Here is a 14,329-nt window from a genome sequence, read left to right on the forward strand (position 1 = left end):
AAATTACTACATTCAAGTTTTTACTATTATATAACTTTATGTAGGCAACGTAAGATTAAAAACTTGATTTCGTAGTAATAATTTTAACTTAGCCCACCCACCGAATAATTTCTGGTTACACCATTGCACGTCATGTATCTTGTTTAATAATATATTTTATCGTGCGTAAGTTTTTTTTATGTATTATTAAATCGAGATGTTACCAGACAGTGAATCAAGTACATATAAGTTACTATCGGATACACGAGTACTTAGATTTGTCGTGGCAACTTATCACTAGAATTTTGGAATTCATTTCATAAGTTCATAACCACATGCTTGGTTTTCTCCAGAAGGAGTGACACGCCAACTACCAAGCAGATTAATGCCTGGTTTGGTATTGAGGTGATTCTGAAAAAAACTGGGAGCTATTTTTGTGTTTGGTAAACATTCAGTTTTAGCTTTTTTTCACAGTTTTGGGTGAAAAAAAGCCAAAAACAAGAAGCTGCAAAACTCAACTTTGAAAAACCGGCTTTTTTTCACATTTGTTTTACATAAAAGTTTACCAAACACTATAATACTGTTTTTTTTTTTTTTCAAAAGCACTTTTACAAAAAAGTTTACCAAACACTGTGCTGCTTTATTTCACAGCTGCTTATTCTCACAGCATAGCAGAAATAACTTTTTTTTCAAAGGATAACAATACCAAACCAGCCTTAAGACTTGGCCAGTAGCTAGGCCAACAGTAGAAATTAAGAGGTGCAATGCTGATTAATTAAGAGTAATGTTATTCATACCATGTTTTTGTACCACATTTTCATATCATCTTAAGTGACATTCGATGTGAACAATCACATCATTCGAATTAATCAGATTTTTAAATTTAGGTCATTATTTAATAAACTAATAATTAAGAAAAACTAGTTAATTAAATAATGATTGTGGTATACGAGAAGTATTTCTCCTTCATTTTCTTGGATTTTGCAAATTTTTCAAATGATGTGGCCGTCCACATCAAATACCACCTAAGATGGTATAGAAATGTGATATAAAAATATGATATAAATAACATTACTCATTAATTAATGGATAATTAAGGAGGCCGATCGAAAATTGTGCGAGCAGGGTGGGGTTATGGTGAGTTCAGCTTCTTCCAATGTAACAAAGTAAACATTAAACTAGCTGCACAGATGTAAATTTTTTCTGCAGATTATGATCTTGTGATAGAGAAGGTTGAATTATGAATGTTAATGTTTCGAATATATCTCTCATTACTTTGATTTCTTGATTAAATTTCTATGATATTATGCATTATCTATCTTGGATTCGATGCTCAAATGAATCTTCAAAACAGAACTAATTAGATGTTAAAATTACTCTTCCAGTTTTCATCGAATTTAATTAGGCACCAAACGAGACTATTTACAAGTGAAACAGAAAGCTCTTGGCTGCCGGAAGAGAATTGCTAGTTAAAGTGGTGGCGCATCCCCTCTACACCATGAGTTGTTTTTCTCTTTTCGAAGTATTTTTGTGACGCCCTGAATCGTATGGTTGCTTCCTTTTGCTGGTACGAGTCGGATAGCTCAAGAAGATACATTGGCCTGCTTGGCAGAATCTCTGCTGCCTAAACGCCAAGCGGGTCTGGGTTTTCGCAGCCTTAATGCTTTCAACAAGGGATTACTCGCTAAATAGGGCTGGAAATTAATCCAAGAGATCCCTTATTTTCACTGTTACACATTACTAAGTAAAGAACTATACCTTAACTATGACACTAATTTCATATTTGGTACGCCAGTTTTTGTTTGGTTTTGTTGTTTCTGAAAGTACCAAGCTCACTTAGAGTTTTCCTTCGACAAATAAGTCAATTTATAAATTAAGTGGTTATTGGAGAACCTAGTCCCATAATATAATACACACTTAATATATGAAAAATAATAAACAATTAATATATGAGAGTTCTCGCTTCTAATATTACGGTGACCTTTTGTGATAAATCCAACATCGATTAAGTTAAAACGATAATCTTTGTGATGGACCTGCATGACCTTATATAAGTTTATCCGGGTTGAGGATAGGCAATAGCATAATTACCATCGTGCACTTCTTCTCCAAACATCAGACACATATCCCCCTTTACATTATATCTTCCATTGTCAACCAATTTATGACCCTGAAAATGGCTGACACGCTTATTTCCTTGAAGATGTGGAGGATGAGTCTCTCTTGAGGATGCACAGAGCAAAGGCGTGCTGGATGATTGAACACTGACATTTTGGAAAAACAAGTTGAGAAGCAAGAAACTGAAGGTGCAGCTACTACTTTTTCTAAGAAAGTAACTTTATCTATTTTCCCGGTTGTTGTCCCGGTCAACCGGGCAAATAGACAAATAGATAAGCAAGAAACTGATGGTGTAGCTGCTACTCTTTCTAAAAAGTAAGTTTATCTTGACATGCTCACTAATAATTTGATAATTTTTTGGGGCGCTAATAATTTGATAATTAATAAAGAGTTTTAGAATAATTAACCAATTTTATTTATGCAAATTAACTTCTTTGCAGGTTATACAGGCATTCTCGTTGATTACCTCAAGTTACAGCCTTACAGGCACAATCTAATTGATCTGTTTCCATTCTTTCTCTGAAGATGACGCTCGAGTTTTCTAAAACGACGTATTGCCAGATTAGTTACTTGTCATTTGTCAACAGAAATTAAGATCAAAGTTTTGCCAACACATATCGATCGACAACTGCACAAAAAAGTTGTAGACCCTTTGTACTTCTTGTACGTAACAAGCTAAGGATTATCCATTTTCTTTTGGATGAGGCAAAACATCGATTGGTTTGTTCTTCTTTTTTGTTGGTATTACAGTAATCGCCAGCAAAGCCATGCATGCACAACTACGTGTCTCACGCGTCGACTGCAACGTGTCCCACATGAACTGAAAACAGTTGCCACATAACAATAGATGTCAAAATCTACACGTAAGCAAAACCCAGCTCCACCACCTCAACATAAAACCCCAACTTTTGCCACTTCAAAAACTCCCAGCGCAAAAAATATACAGATGCGAAAGTAATATATGAAGCAGAGCAAAATGGAGATTCAGCATGGACAGCAGAAGCAGCAGCAGATGCAGCTGCAGACCTCAGGCACAAAAATGCTTGTGGCTGCTTTCACTGGCTTAGCAATCGGAGGGTCGCTTGTGGGGTTGATGGGGTTCAGCTTCTTGGCGTCGGTGACGCTGCTGGTTTTGAGCTCGCCGCTTCTGGTTATTTTCAGTCCACTGCTGTTTTTTGCTGGGTTTGTGTTTGTGGGAGCGTTGGTTGGGTTTACTGTGGCTGCAGCCATGGCTCTAGCAGGGATGACTACTTTAGGGTGGATTTTTCAGGAGCTTACTGGTAGACGGCTTTTGGGATCTGGCGGCGGAGACGGTGGTGGTATGGTGGAGAGATTGAAGGATCAAGGAAAAGATTGGGGTGGGTTTTTGCAGCATGGGAGTGAACAAGATCGCAGGGTTAGTAGTAGAAGCTGAACTTTGTGTACAAATAGTTGCGGCATACTTGTGTGTTCTGGTAACTCTAATGGTCTATCTTTCCCCGGTCTCTATCTTCGTGTATTAACATTATGTGGGGTTTGATGGTATATAACCCAAGTGTTTACACGAAGTTTAATATATATCCTTTTCTGTATCACTAAATTAAGTCACCAAGTTTAATATCCTTTTCTGTATCAATAAATTAAGTTAACTTGTTTGTCTTATAACAAGAGGATCAAACTATGATCTACGAAAAACAATATTTTCTTACCATTGACGCTCCATGCATTGAGATAATATCTTCTTTTTTTTTAAAAAAAAAAAAAAGAAGTTAAAAAAAAAATGTTAGTAGACTAACCCACATCATAAAAAATATTAAGAAATAAAATGTCACTTAGCCTACTCCTCAAATTTTAACCGTATGTGAGGTTCTTTTATTTTTCTAGTCCTTAAGATAATATCCTTTTTTTTCAAAAAAAAAAAAAAAAAAAATAGAAAAGGTTAGTAGACTAATCCATCTCATAAAAAATATTGAGAAAAAAAAAATGTCATTAAATCAGAAGTTAGTCTACTCCTCAATCTTTAAATCGTATGTGAGATTTATATACGATCTTTAATTTTTCTCGTCGTCCTTAAAATGTGAGAAAAATGAATTTGAACTATATTATTGCTAGTTCATTGTAAGGTTAAACTCACCCATTCTTCTTTAATGCAAATGATATCGTTTGTTTTAAAAAAATACGAGAAAAAAATACGAGAAATACCACTACGAATACGTAACATAACATTTATTAATTACTCATGCAATACACGTTAACTTTCTAACACAAACACTTGTCATTTTGCTTGGCATAACTCAACCTTGGTCTGAAATTTGAAATCGATAAAAATGGTCCATGAATTTATTTTTCATTGATCATTTTGTTTGTCATCAATCATTATGGTCAATTCGTGCAAAATTTTTGTTAGATAAAAATGGTCCATGAGTTTGTTTGTCATCAATTAATTTGGTCAATCGTGCAAAAATTTTGTTAAATAAAGATCAAAATGATAAAAATACTCTAAATTTAATAAACATAAATGATTTGAAAAAAGTTAAAGGGTATTTTTGTCATTTTCTCCTTATTTAATGAAAATTTTTCAAGAGATAACCAAAATGATTGATGGTGAACAAACTCAAATACCACTTTTATCGATTTCAAATCTCAATAACCAAAGTGAGGACTGCCAATCTCAATAACTATTTTGGCTAAAAAGCCTTTTGGAAAATTACAATTTTGTCAATTTGAATCATAAACTTTGACAGAATTTTAAGTCAAAATCATGAAAACCAAAAAGTGAGATTTTGATAACAGTCAAACGATAGATTTGTTAAATTAAGTGTTAGATTAGAGTGCCGATATGGTTTAAATTCTCGTCGTGATGTAAGATAACACTCATCTTTACCATTGTGGTAGAAAATCACTTGAAAAAAAAAATAAAAACATAAAATGAGATTTTGAGAACAATAAAAAAAGGGAGCTTTATATATAGTGACAAAAAATTTCACTATATTTCAAGGAACTTCATTAGTTTTTAAACATGTCAATGAAAAACAAAAACATAAAAACAACTAAAGTCTAGCCCAAAAACATAGAAAAAAATGTGTTAAAATACCATATACCCCTAAGGCTTTAGGACTATTAATAGAACCTAACTCTCACAACTCCAATATCCTCAATTATTTTTGCAGAATCAGTTTGTATCATTTATTACAAAAATTTAGTTCAACACATCCTCGACCATTTTTGCAAAATCAGTTCAATAAAGTCCTCAACCATTTTGCAGAATCAATTCATCCCATCATCGACCATTTTTGCACCCATCTTCGACCATTTTTGCATAGTTCAACCTGTCTTCAATCGTTTTTGCAAAATCTGTTCAACCTCGTCCTCTATCGTTTTTGCAAAATCCGTTCAACCTCGCCCTCGATCATTTTTGCAGACTCAGTTCAACTCGTTTTCGACCATTTTTGCAGAATCAGTTCAACTCGTCCTCGACTTTTTTTTGTAAAATCAGTTTAACCCGTCTTTGATCATTTTTGCAGAATCTGTTTCAACCCGTTCGACCATTTTTGCAGAATTAGTGCAACCTATCTTCGACCTTTTTTGCATAATCAATTCAATCCGTCTTCGACCATTTTTATAGAATCAGTTCAACCTGTTTTTAATAGATTTTTTCCGTTAACAGAGGTTGAAATAAAACCCTTAGAGGGACTACGGTTGTGAAGGCTATCATGATTTAGAACTTAGACGTCATCCGAGTTGTTTTTTGAGCTTCATTGCAGTTTTTTAACATCAACTACTTGAACAAAATTAACATATTTGAAAGTTTCAAATAATAAATTTTTTGTATCTCTTCCTCACTCACATCATGGCCGATGAATCCAGAAGCTTGGCTTTTCAATCTTCTTCCTAAAATTCTAGTCGATTTTCTAGTAGACCTGGGAACCATGGCTGCCATGTTTCAGAAACTTAATGAAAATTTTCTCCATTAAGTCCTAAGATTTAAATCTGTAACTATAACGAAAAGCACAAAATTTGAATCAAACCCATAATTAATTTGCTTCTATGTTTCTCTCTCCCAAATGGCAATACAACTCTATCAAATGTTTACCAAGTAAACCCAATAATCATCGTCCAAAAAATTAGGAAATATAGTTAGCAAAATATCGTTTTACAGTCAATTAATTTTAATTTTTACATCAATAGATCCGGTTGAAAAGTTTAAGATTATTTAGAAGATGTAAGATGAGGATGAGAGATCGAAGCAATTCACAAGGAGAGAGGAAGGAAAACGGGCGGTGAGCAAGAGAGGGAAAGGGTGGTTATGTGTCTTTAGCTCGTGATGGGGAGAGATGGTTTAAACATAGGGTCAAAATCGTAAATGCAAAAGTAAATCGAAAAAAATCGGGTGTTATAGTTTTGTCTCTCCTTAAAATAATAAAAAGTAAGACTTGTTTGTATGTGATTTTGAAATAATTGAAAGTGTTTTTATATAAATTGTTTTTGGATTTTAAAAGTATTTAAAGTGCTTTATGTAAGAAGCATTAATTATATGCTTATTTTAGGAAGCATTTTAAATGTTTTTTCAAGATTTACTTGCATTTTTACTAAAAATTTGTTCTAAAAACGTTTTCACCAAAAACACTTCCAATTATTTTAAAATATTTCCAACGACCTCGTATTGTCTTAACTTAAAATTAAGTATTAAAAATATTCTTTGTGTGTAATTTTTCCAAGAAAAAAGAGGTTTTGACAACATAAAAAATGAAATGGCCGGGTGAACGCATACCACTACGTATTCTCCCGCCCATCAGTTAACGACTTACGGCGTTTTGTCCGACTTAACTGCAAACGTACAAATGATACGGCGTTTTGTCCCAAACCGTTGGGATGTTAAATCGACGCGCGGGCCGGTGCGTTGGCGGAGCGACCAAAGTTGTGCTTCACGAAACTGTTGGTGAAAATTCAAGAGAAGCATCAAGATCCAATCTTCCAATTAGTCACCCACAAGGAGGAAGAAAAAACCCCAAAAATATTAATCAAAGAAGAAAAACAGCGACTTGGAGATTTGGATTTCTTTGTTAATCATAGCAAAGGAGTATAATCAAGTACGTTTTACTTTCTAATTTATTTATTTATTTATAAATTTTCCTTCTTTTTTTGGTATTTGTTCATGGGATTGTTTGAACTTGGCAAGATTAGGGTTACTGCTATACTCAGATTCCCATTTGAGCATTTAATGATTTTGTTTGCATTCTGTGAAAACCCAGTTTCAATTTTGTGTTTTGATTTCAACCCAGTTTCTGTATCAGCATTTTTTCTTGTTAGTTCTGGGAATTATTGAGTTTCCTTAAAAACCCAATTAAAATTTCTTATTTTGATTCCAAATCAATTTTCGTTTCAGCATCTTTTTTTCTAATCCTGATAATTTTATTGGGTTTCTTTAAAAACCCAGTAAAAATTTGTGTATTGATTGCAACCCAGTTTTTATTGTTCTGTTGTTATATGGATGAGATGGAGTCTTGTAATTGGAACGTTGGAATTGAGAATGCAGTTTCATAGTGGAAGGAACAAACTTTAAAGTTTGATTTTGTGGCGATTTTCTTAACCAGTTTTGAGTTATTGTTTTAGGGATTTAATTGTGTTTATGTGGTAAGTTACAGTTTTATTATTGTTCAATTGTTTGCAGTATATCAAGCTTGGCTCCAACCTTTTGAAACTTCGTTTCTCATATTTGAGAAATGCTCACCAAGAACTCCGTGCATTGATGCTATTTTCTTTGTATGGATGAATCATTGCGTATTTAGTAAAAGACAATGAATTATAAGCCTGGAATCCAGTCTCAACTTGAAGTGAGTTTTATTTCCTTTCTTTGATGACTAAAATTTTGTCTTTCAGCACTCCAATTATAGTATTTCATTACCATTTATGCATTAATTTCTTTTTTCCACACAATGTTACTCAAAAGAAGAGAACTAACGTAATGTTATTACGGCATAAGCACTGAAGTGATGTTTTGAATGTTATGGTGATTCTTGTAACAGATGGAATCACTGGGTAAGGGATCAATACATGAGTTTGAGGATGAGAGTCTTTTTACTCCAAAGACAGATGCTCAAAAGACAAGTTCTATTGAAGCTGTGGGAGAATGTTCGTTTTCAGGAGGTTCACAAGCTAGCGGTGATAAAGTGTGGAGGAATATTTTTTATAGAAGCATAAAGACTGTTGTTTTCTCAACTAAACTCAACTTGCTTATGCCTTTTGGACCGCTAGCGATATTTGTCTCTAAGCTAACCGGCCATAATGTGAGTTGCAACTCCTCCTTCCTGGCTCATTACACCGTTCAATTTTGTATCTAATTTATGAATGTGAATACAGGGTTGGGTCTTTGTTTTGAGCTTGTTGGGTATAACACCTTTAGCTGAGCGTTTAGGTTATGCTACCGAGTGAGTACTATTTTCCCTCTCTTCTTTCTATCTCCTACTAACTTGAAATTTTTAGAAGCTAAGTCAACTTCATCTTTCCTGATACAGGCAGCTGGCATTCTATACTGGAGCTACTGGTAATGCATTCTTGTTCTTTTGTGCCTGATTGGTTACTTTCTACCTCTTATTCCTTTTTGGTTCATTGAATCAAATTGTCTAATTTCTATACTAGAGTTTGCAATCTAAATGTAGTTTTATCTGACTGGGAGTTGACTTTGCTTGATATTGCTGAAAAATTCGGAATAAGAAAACCAAAAGTTATCATACTGAAAACTATAAAACATTATCTAGGTTGCATACTTGATGAGGAAAGGATCTTTATCTTATTATTTCAGCCACAATTTAAATATGGTTTGAAATCTGCAATATATGTGTTGCTATGTAATAAAAAAAAAGATGCATGTCGTTTTCAGTCTGGTTACCTCCTTGCTTTCATTTTGCTGTAGGAATTTAGATTCATGTAGGATATTGATTACGGCACCGGAAGGGTATTGTGAAATTCTCCAGTTATACATGCACATGTATACATAATATATATATATATATATATGTAAACACATAATTGTATTTGCCTTCAGTTATAATACTGAAGGCGTGCCGCTGTGATTGTCAAATCCACATTGATACTTGGCCTGAAGCATTGAGTATTTAGTCTTGTATAATTTCTGTCCTAGTGTATTGTGACTATTGTCTTATAAATGGTCAGTGACAACTTTTCCTTTTAGGCTCAGTTTTTGACGTATCAAATTGGAACTTGCAGTTGGGGGTCTTTTAAATGCTACTTTTGGAAATGCAACAGAACTGATTATATCGATTTATGCACTGAAACGTGGAATGTTACGCGTTGTTCAGCAGTCGTTGTTAGGCTCTATTCTGTCAAACATGTTGCTGGTGCTTGGCTGTGCATTCTTCAGTGGTGGACTTGTTTTTCAAGAGAAAGAACAGGTGTTTAACAAGGTAAATACATCGGCTTTCTTCTTTCCTCTAGAATTTCCAGCTCCTCTATCTTTCATTCTGAAGCTTCTGTATATTGGGCAGGCAACTGCTGTTGTGAATTCAGGCTTGCTGTTAATGGCAGTCATGGGCCTACTTTTTCCAGCTGTCTTGCACTACACTCACACTGAGGTGCATTTTGGAAAGTCAGAGTTGGCACTTTCAAGATTTAGCAGCTGTGTCATGCTCCTGGCATATGCTGCTTATCTTTTCTTCCAGTTAAAGAGTCAGCATAATCAATATGTGCCTCTAAATGAGGTTAGCTGAGGTTTTTTTTTTTTTTTTTTTCTTTTTTTTTTTCCCCTCCTTTTGTTAGTATGGTGCATGTTTTAATTTGAGTATTATTTCAGCATTTGTCTTAAAAGATTGCGAATGTGTTTTAGCACCATATGTTACCTTATTGAATTTTGTGGTGGCATGTATGGTATGAACTCAGGAAGAGATTCAGAATGAAGAGAATGCAGATGACGATGAAGCTCCTGAGATATCTAAATGGGAATCAATAATTTGGCTATCAATAATGACTGCTTGGATCTCAATCGTATCCGAATATTTAGTTAACGCCATAGAGGTAAACAGAAGATTGTGTAGTTGGGTCTTTTAGACTATGCATCTGAATAACGTTTTAATTTTCCCCTCTTATTACTTGTTCTTGGTCAATGTGAGTAGTTGTTATGCTTTGCAGATTGCAAATGATTAATTTTTATAAGTTTTCATGGGAAATTAATCTTTCAAAAATATTTCAGTGGGTTGGAAAAAAAAAAAAAATTCAATGGGATCGAAGTATGGTGAAAGTTTGGCTACTTGTTGTCATGTTTATATATATATGATTAATGAGCTTCGGCGTTGGATGTTTGATTTGTAGGGAGCATCTATAGCATGGAACATGCCAATTTCATTTATCAGCGTTATTTTGCTCCCAATTGTGGGTAATGCCGCAGAGCATGCCAGTGCTATTATGTTTGCCATGAAGGACAAGCTTGTAAGCATCAAGCTTTTTACTTATTGTGGTTTTCTTACTTTGTGTGCCAATAACCATGAGTTTTTCTTCAGGACATTTCTTTGGGAGTGGCAATAGGGTCGTCAACGCAGATATCCATGTTTGGGGTGGGTACTTATCTTGAAGTTTTTAATGCCATTATCATGTTTCTTATAAAATAATGTCTATATTTTGTTATATACTGTCATCCAACTTATGCCTGTTGATAATTCAGGTTAATAATAATTCAGAATAATGCTTTTCTATTCTCATATATAAATATCTTAGACGTTTTTTTTTTCTTTTCGTTACTGCAGATTCCTTTCTGCGTGGTTGTTGGGTGGATTATGGGGCGCCCAATGGACTTGAACTTTCAGCTTTTTGAGACGGCAACCCTTTTCATAACTGTCTTAGTTGTAGCCTTCTTGCTGCAGGTATGCATTCCAATTCCTGAGGTTAAGAACAAAATGATGTAATATGTCTTTTTTGAAGTCGATTTGTCTGATTAGCTAAAGAGCTTTAAGTCCATTTGATAATATCCGTTTTCAACATTACATTCTGTTTTTGTTGATCATGGCTTTGTTTGCAGGATGGAACCTCTAATTACTTCAAAGGGTTGATGCTTATTCTTTGTTATCTGATAGTTGCTGCAAGTTTCTTTGTTCACGTAGATCCTTCACCGGCAGAAGGTACAACAACCCCTTCTAGCTGCTGGAGATCTTGCCCCTTTTTTGCTTAAATTTGTATTTACAACGTGTTGTTGACTGAAAGAGTACGGATCTTTACATATTTTTGTGCAATCTTGTAGAGGAAACGCAAGTAAAAACGTAATCATGGAAGCTGTTGTAGAAGGCTATAAATAAAGGATGGAGCCTATTTGAGGACGACTCTGTACAGAATGAGAGGCGATATTGGAGATGATATGTAGTTCAAACATAGTCAATGAAGCTGTTGATTCTTAAGCTGGATCTGCAAATGATTCGAGGTCATCGTTCTGTTTGTACATATATACGAGTTTCCGACTGGTTTTTGTTTTCGGTCAACTTCTGCTTGTTCTGTTCAATGGATGTTATGGAGGGGAGGTATTATCTGGGCTTGGATGTAAACCTTGAATAAGATAGGGGGAGTTTGGAGATTGGAAAATCTAAATCATGTATGTTAAATTGTTACATAGAAAAGCCTGTTCTTTTATCACTCTTTTGTGGTAAAATTTTGTTACCTTGTGGCCTGTGAAATTAAAATAATTTAGACAAATTTGAAAGCAAATGGCATTTTTGGCATTTCTGAACAATGTTACAAATCTAGAATTGGTGTATGTTTAGAAGTGTTTTCCAAATATGGAAGAGATTTTTATGAAAATTGCTTTCGGAATCAATCCTTGTCCCAAATCTAGATTTAGAGCGTGTTTGGAAGTGTTTTTAAGATGATTGGAAGAGCTTTTGATGGAAATGCTTTTGGAACCAATCCTAAATAAAATTGCAAGTAAATCATGGAAAAGCGTTTGAAATGCTTCCTGCATGAAGCATATAATGTTTATTCCAAAACGCACTTCAGGTGTTTTCAGAATCTAAAAACATTTTCACCAAGTGTTTTTTGTCATTTTAAAACCACTTCCAAACGAGTCATTAACCTTTTTTGAAAAGAAAAATAGAATAGACTTTAATTTTATTAATACTAGAGAAACTAAATTATGAGAAACCACAGTGTAACGTTTCTAAAAGTAGGTCGTATTTATTAGAGATGTACAATATAATCTCTCTAACATTTCTTATATATCCTTATGTTGTAACAACGGTAGAAGACAAGTTTATGCTCGAAGATATAACATAAATAACGTGTTCCGATTACACCGATGGTGGCTCATCCAAGACCGCGATGAAGGGTGGAAGACGGGTTTGACTCCTGATGCTAATGAATCACACGATGGTGGCTCGGAGAAGGTTGTGAATCTTCCCGGGCCACTAGAAGGATAGACTGCCGTAACGAAGCCTCCAACTGGTCTCTTTTTATAAAATAAAAGAAACCAAGTGTAACGCCTCTAATAGAAATAAGATTCGTCAATAAAAGTAAGTTGTGCCTTTATTAGAGATGTGATATAATATGATCTCTTTAACATTTTTTTATTAATCCTTGCTTTATAACAAAGGTACAACTTATTTTTATTAATAATATTTGCGTTATAAAAGACAAGTTTATGCTTGAGGATATAACATAAGTAATGTGTCACAGTTACGCTGAAAAAATAACTCGGCAAACATATTCCAAACTCATCCAAGACGCGATGAAGCCTACAAGGCAAATGAGCAAGACGTTGATTTCATATTGCGTGTACATAACAACCTAGGAAAAATGAAAAGAAAAGCCAAATGAGCACGACGTTGAATATATCTTGGATTCCGTCGAATTATTATTGGGTTTTTTTATTAGTACTCCACTAATTATTGAATGCATCCCATTTAATATTTATTATTAAATAATTTGTATAAAATAACTATTTAAACCCTAAAAAGTAAAGCAAAACAATTATTTACTTCCTACACCCCATATCGCTTAAAAAAGATCCTAACCACCCGTAAATGATATGTAATTTTATATATACCTACACTCACAATGCCGTGATTATGGTTTTTTTTTATCAAAAATGTTAAGGATTCTGCAACATTAGAGAGTACTCTGAAATATTCAAATCTTCTTTGAGATAGTGTAGTAGTGGTTTTTTTTTTTTTTTTTTTTTTCTTTTGCTAAATTTGTTCAAGCATGTTTGCTATTTATTTCTTAGGATGATTTGTGGTGCAATTTCATTCAAGCATGATTGCAGAACCGAGAATCTGCATGAACACAGCAAAAGCAAAATCCAGTAGCCCTTTCATGATTTCTTATTTAAGAAAAGCCAGCAAAGTAGCAATTTCTGAGTTTAAAATCAAATTCACATTTAGAGCTTAATTCCCCTAAATTGACAAAAATCTTGAAGCAGTAGAACCATGAGCACTGTTTGTGTGCTGAAGACAAAGGGTTTAAATTTATTTTTAGGAAATGATGAAGACTCGAGGTAGATTTTGGTGTGGGTTGTGTAGGGTGTGAGGGTAGTTTCGGTTAGTAAGTGGGGTGTATTAAGATAATTTTTAATTTAAAAAGTAAGTATAGGATGTTTTAAGTAACGTGGAATGTTAATTTTATCATGATTCGGTTCTTGGCATTTTCTAGAGTAAGATCTTTGATTTCTTATTGCTTGTACATAACAACCAAGAAAATAAGGGCAATCAGCACGACGTTTAATATATTAATTCAACTTTTGATAGTGGCTTGGAAATGGCCCACAAATTACATCACCTTTGGATTTTATAATGTTATCAGAGAACTTTTACAAAAAAACAACGCGAGATTATTTCCGCAACTTTAGCCTTTTTTTACGCTCTGCTAAGACCACAGAAATAGATCTGTTAAAGGATTGGATTTTGACCCCAAATCGATCAGAACCTGATAATTCGATTATAAATAGATCTGGGATATTTGTCTAAAGCTGATTTGATCCGATAATAATCTATTTGATCGACTTAATATATCATATTATTTGATTTTGATATTATTACAATTTTGTGTTATCATAAATTTTTTTTTTCGTTATCGTTGTAGTGATACCCTACTTTTAAATAGATACATGTGGTGAAAAAACCATTAATTGTAATTCTGTGGTGAAATTTATTATCAATCATAGTCCTAATTGGATTTTGTCTCATTCTTCTATCATTTGTAGGGGCAAAATTGTTATTTTCTTTTTTTATTGATTCTATCAACCAATCATAAAGTGCCATAT

The 14,329-nt window shown here is 33.9% G+C and overlaps 2 protein-coding genes across 3 annotated transcripts; both read left to right on the forward strand.

Annotated features, from left to right (window-relative positions):
- The first annotated feature begins 3,036 nt into the window (after positions 1 to 3,036).
- LOC103940401 (major oleosin NAP-II) lies at positions 3,037 to 3,752 on the forward strand. The gene has a single exon (XM_009350516.3). It carries the CDS (start codon positions 3,059 to 3,061, stop codon positions 3,509 to 3,511), a length of 453 nt encoding a protein of 150 aa, XP_009348791.3. The 5' UTR covers positions 3,037 to 3,058; the 3' UTR covers positions 3,512 to 3,752.
- Positions 3,753 to 6,990: 3,238 nt separating this feature from the next.
- Positions 6,991 to 11,709, forward strand: LOC103940400 (vacuolar cation/proton exchanger 5). 2 transcript variants are annotated; one of them, XM_009350515.2, is made up of 13 exons: positions 6,992 to 7,166; positions 7,748 to 7,910; positions 8,103 to 8,363; positions 8,437 to 8,504; positions 8,592 to 8,620; positions 9,304 to 9,500; positions 9,582 to 9,794; positions 9,973 to 10,107; positions 10,402 to 10,518; positions 10,590 to 10,643; positions 10,833 to 10,949; positions 11,105 to 11,204; positions 11,324 to 11,709. In XM_009350515.2, exons 2-13 carry the CDS (start codon positions 7,875 to 7,877, stop codon positions 11,344 to 11,346), a joined length of 1,350 nt encoding a protein of 449 aa, XP_009348790.1. In that variant the 5' UTR covers positions 6,992 to 7,166; positions 7,748 to 7,874; the 3' UTR covers positions 11,347 to 11,709. The 2 variants fall into 2 exon arrangements, with proteins under 2 accessions (XP_048426076.1, XP_009348790.1); XM_048570119.1 differs by lacking the exon at positions 7,748 to 7,910 and having other exon boundaries at positions 6,991 to 7,166.
- The last annotated feature ends 2,620 nt before the right edge of the window (positions 11,710 to 14,329 follow it).

Source organism: the organism of the source record quoted next, unplaced genomic scaffold (genome assembly GCF_019419815.1).
Source record: "Pyrus x bretschneideri cultivar Hongxiangsu unplaced genomic scaffold, Pyrus_bretschneideri_v1 Contig51, whole genome shotgun sequence".
In the NCBI taxonomy this organism is placed as follows: Eukaryota; Viridiplantae; Streptophyta; class Magnoliopsida; order Rosales; family Rosaceae; genus Pyrus; species Pyrus x bretschneideri.

Bases quoted from the DNA above. Each gene is read 5' to 3' on its own strand.
- LOC103940401 (XM_009350516.3), top strand. From the start codon at position 3,059: ATGAAGCAGAGCAAAATGGAGATTCAGCATGGACAGCAGAAGCAGCAG.
- LOC103940400 (XM_009350515.2), top strand. From the start codon at position 7,875: ATGAATTATAAGCCTGGAATCCAGTCTCAACTTGAA. The intron at 8,364-8,436 runs GTGAGTTGCAAC...ATGTGAATACAG, and splicing joins CTAAGCTAACCGGCCATAAT to GGTTGGGTCTTTGTTTTGAG. The intron at 10,108-10,401 runs GTAAACAGAAGA...TTTGATTTGTAG, and splicing joins ATTTAGTTAACGCCATAGAG to GGAGCATCTATAGCATGGAA.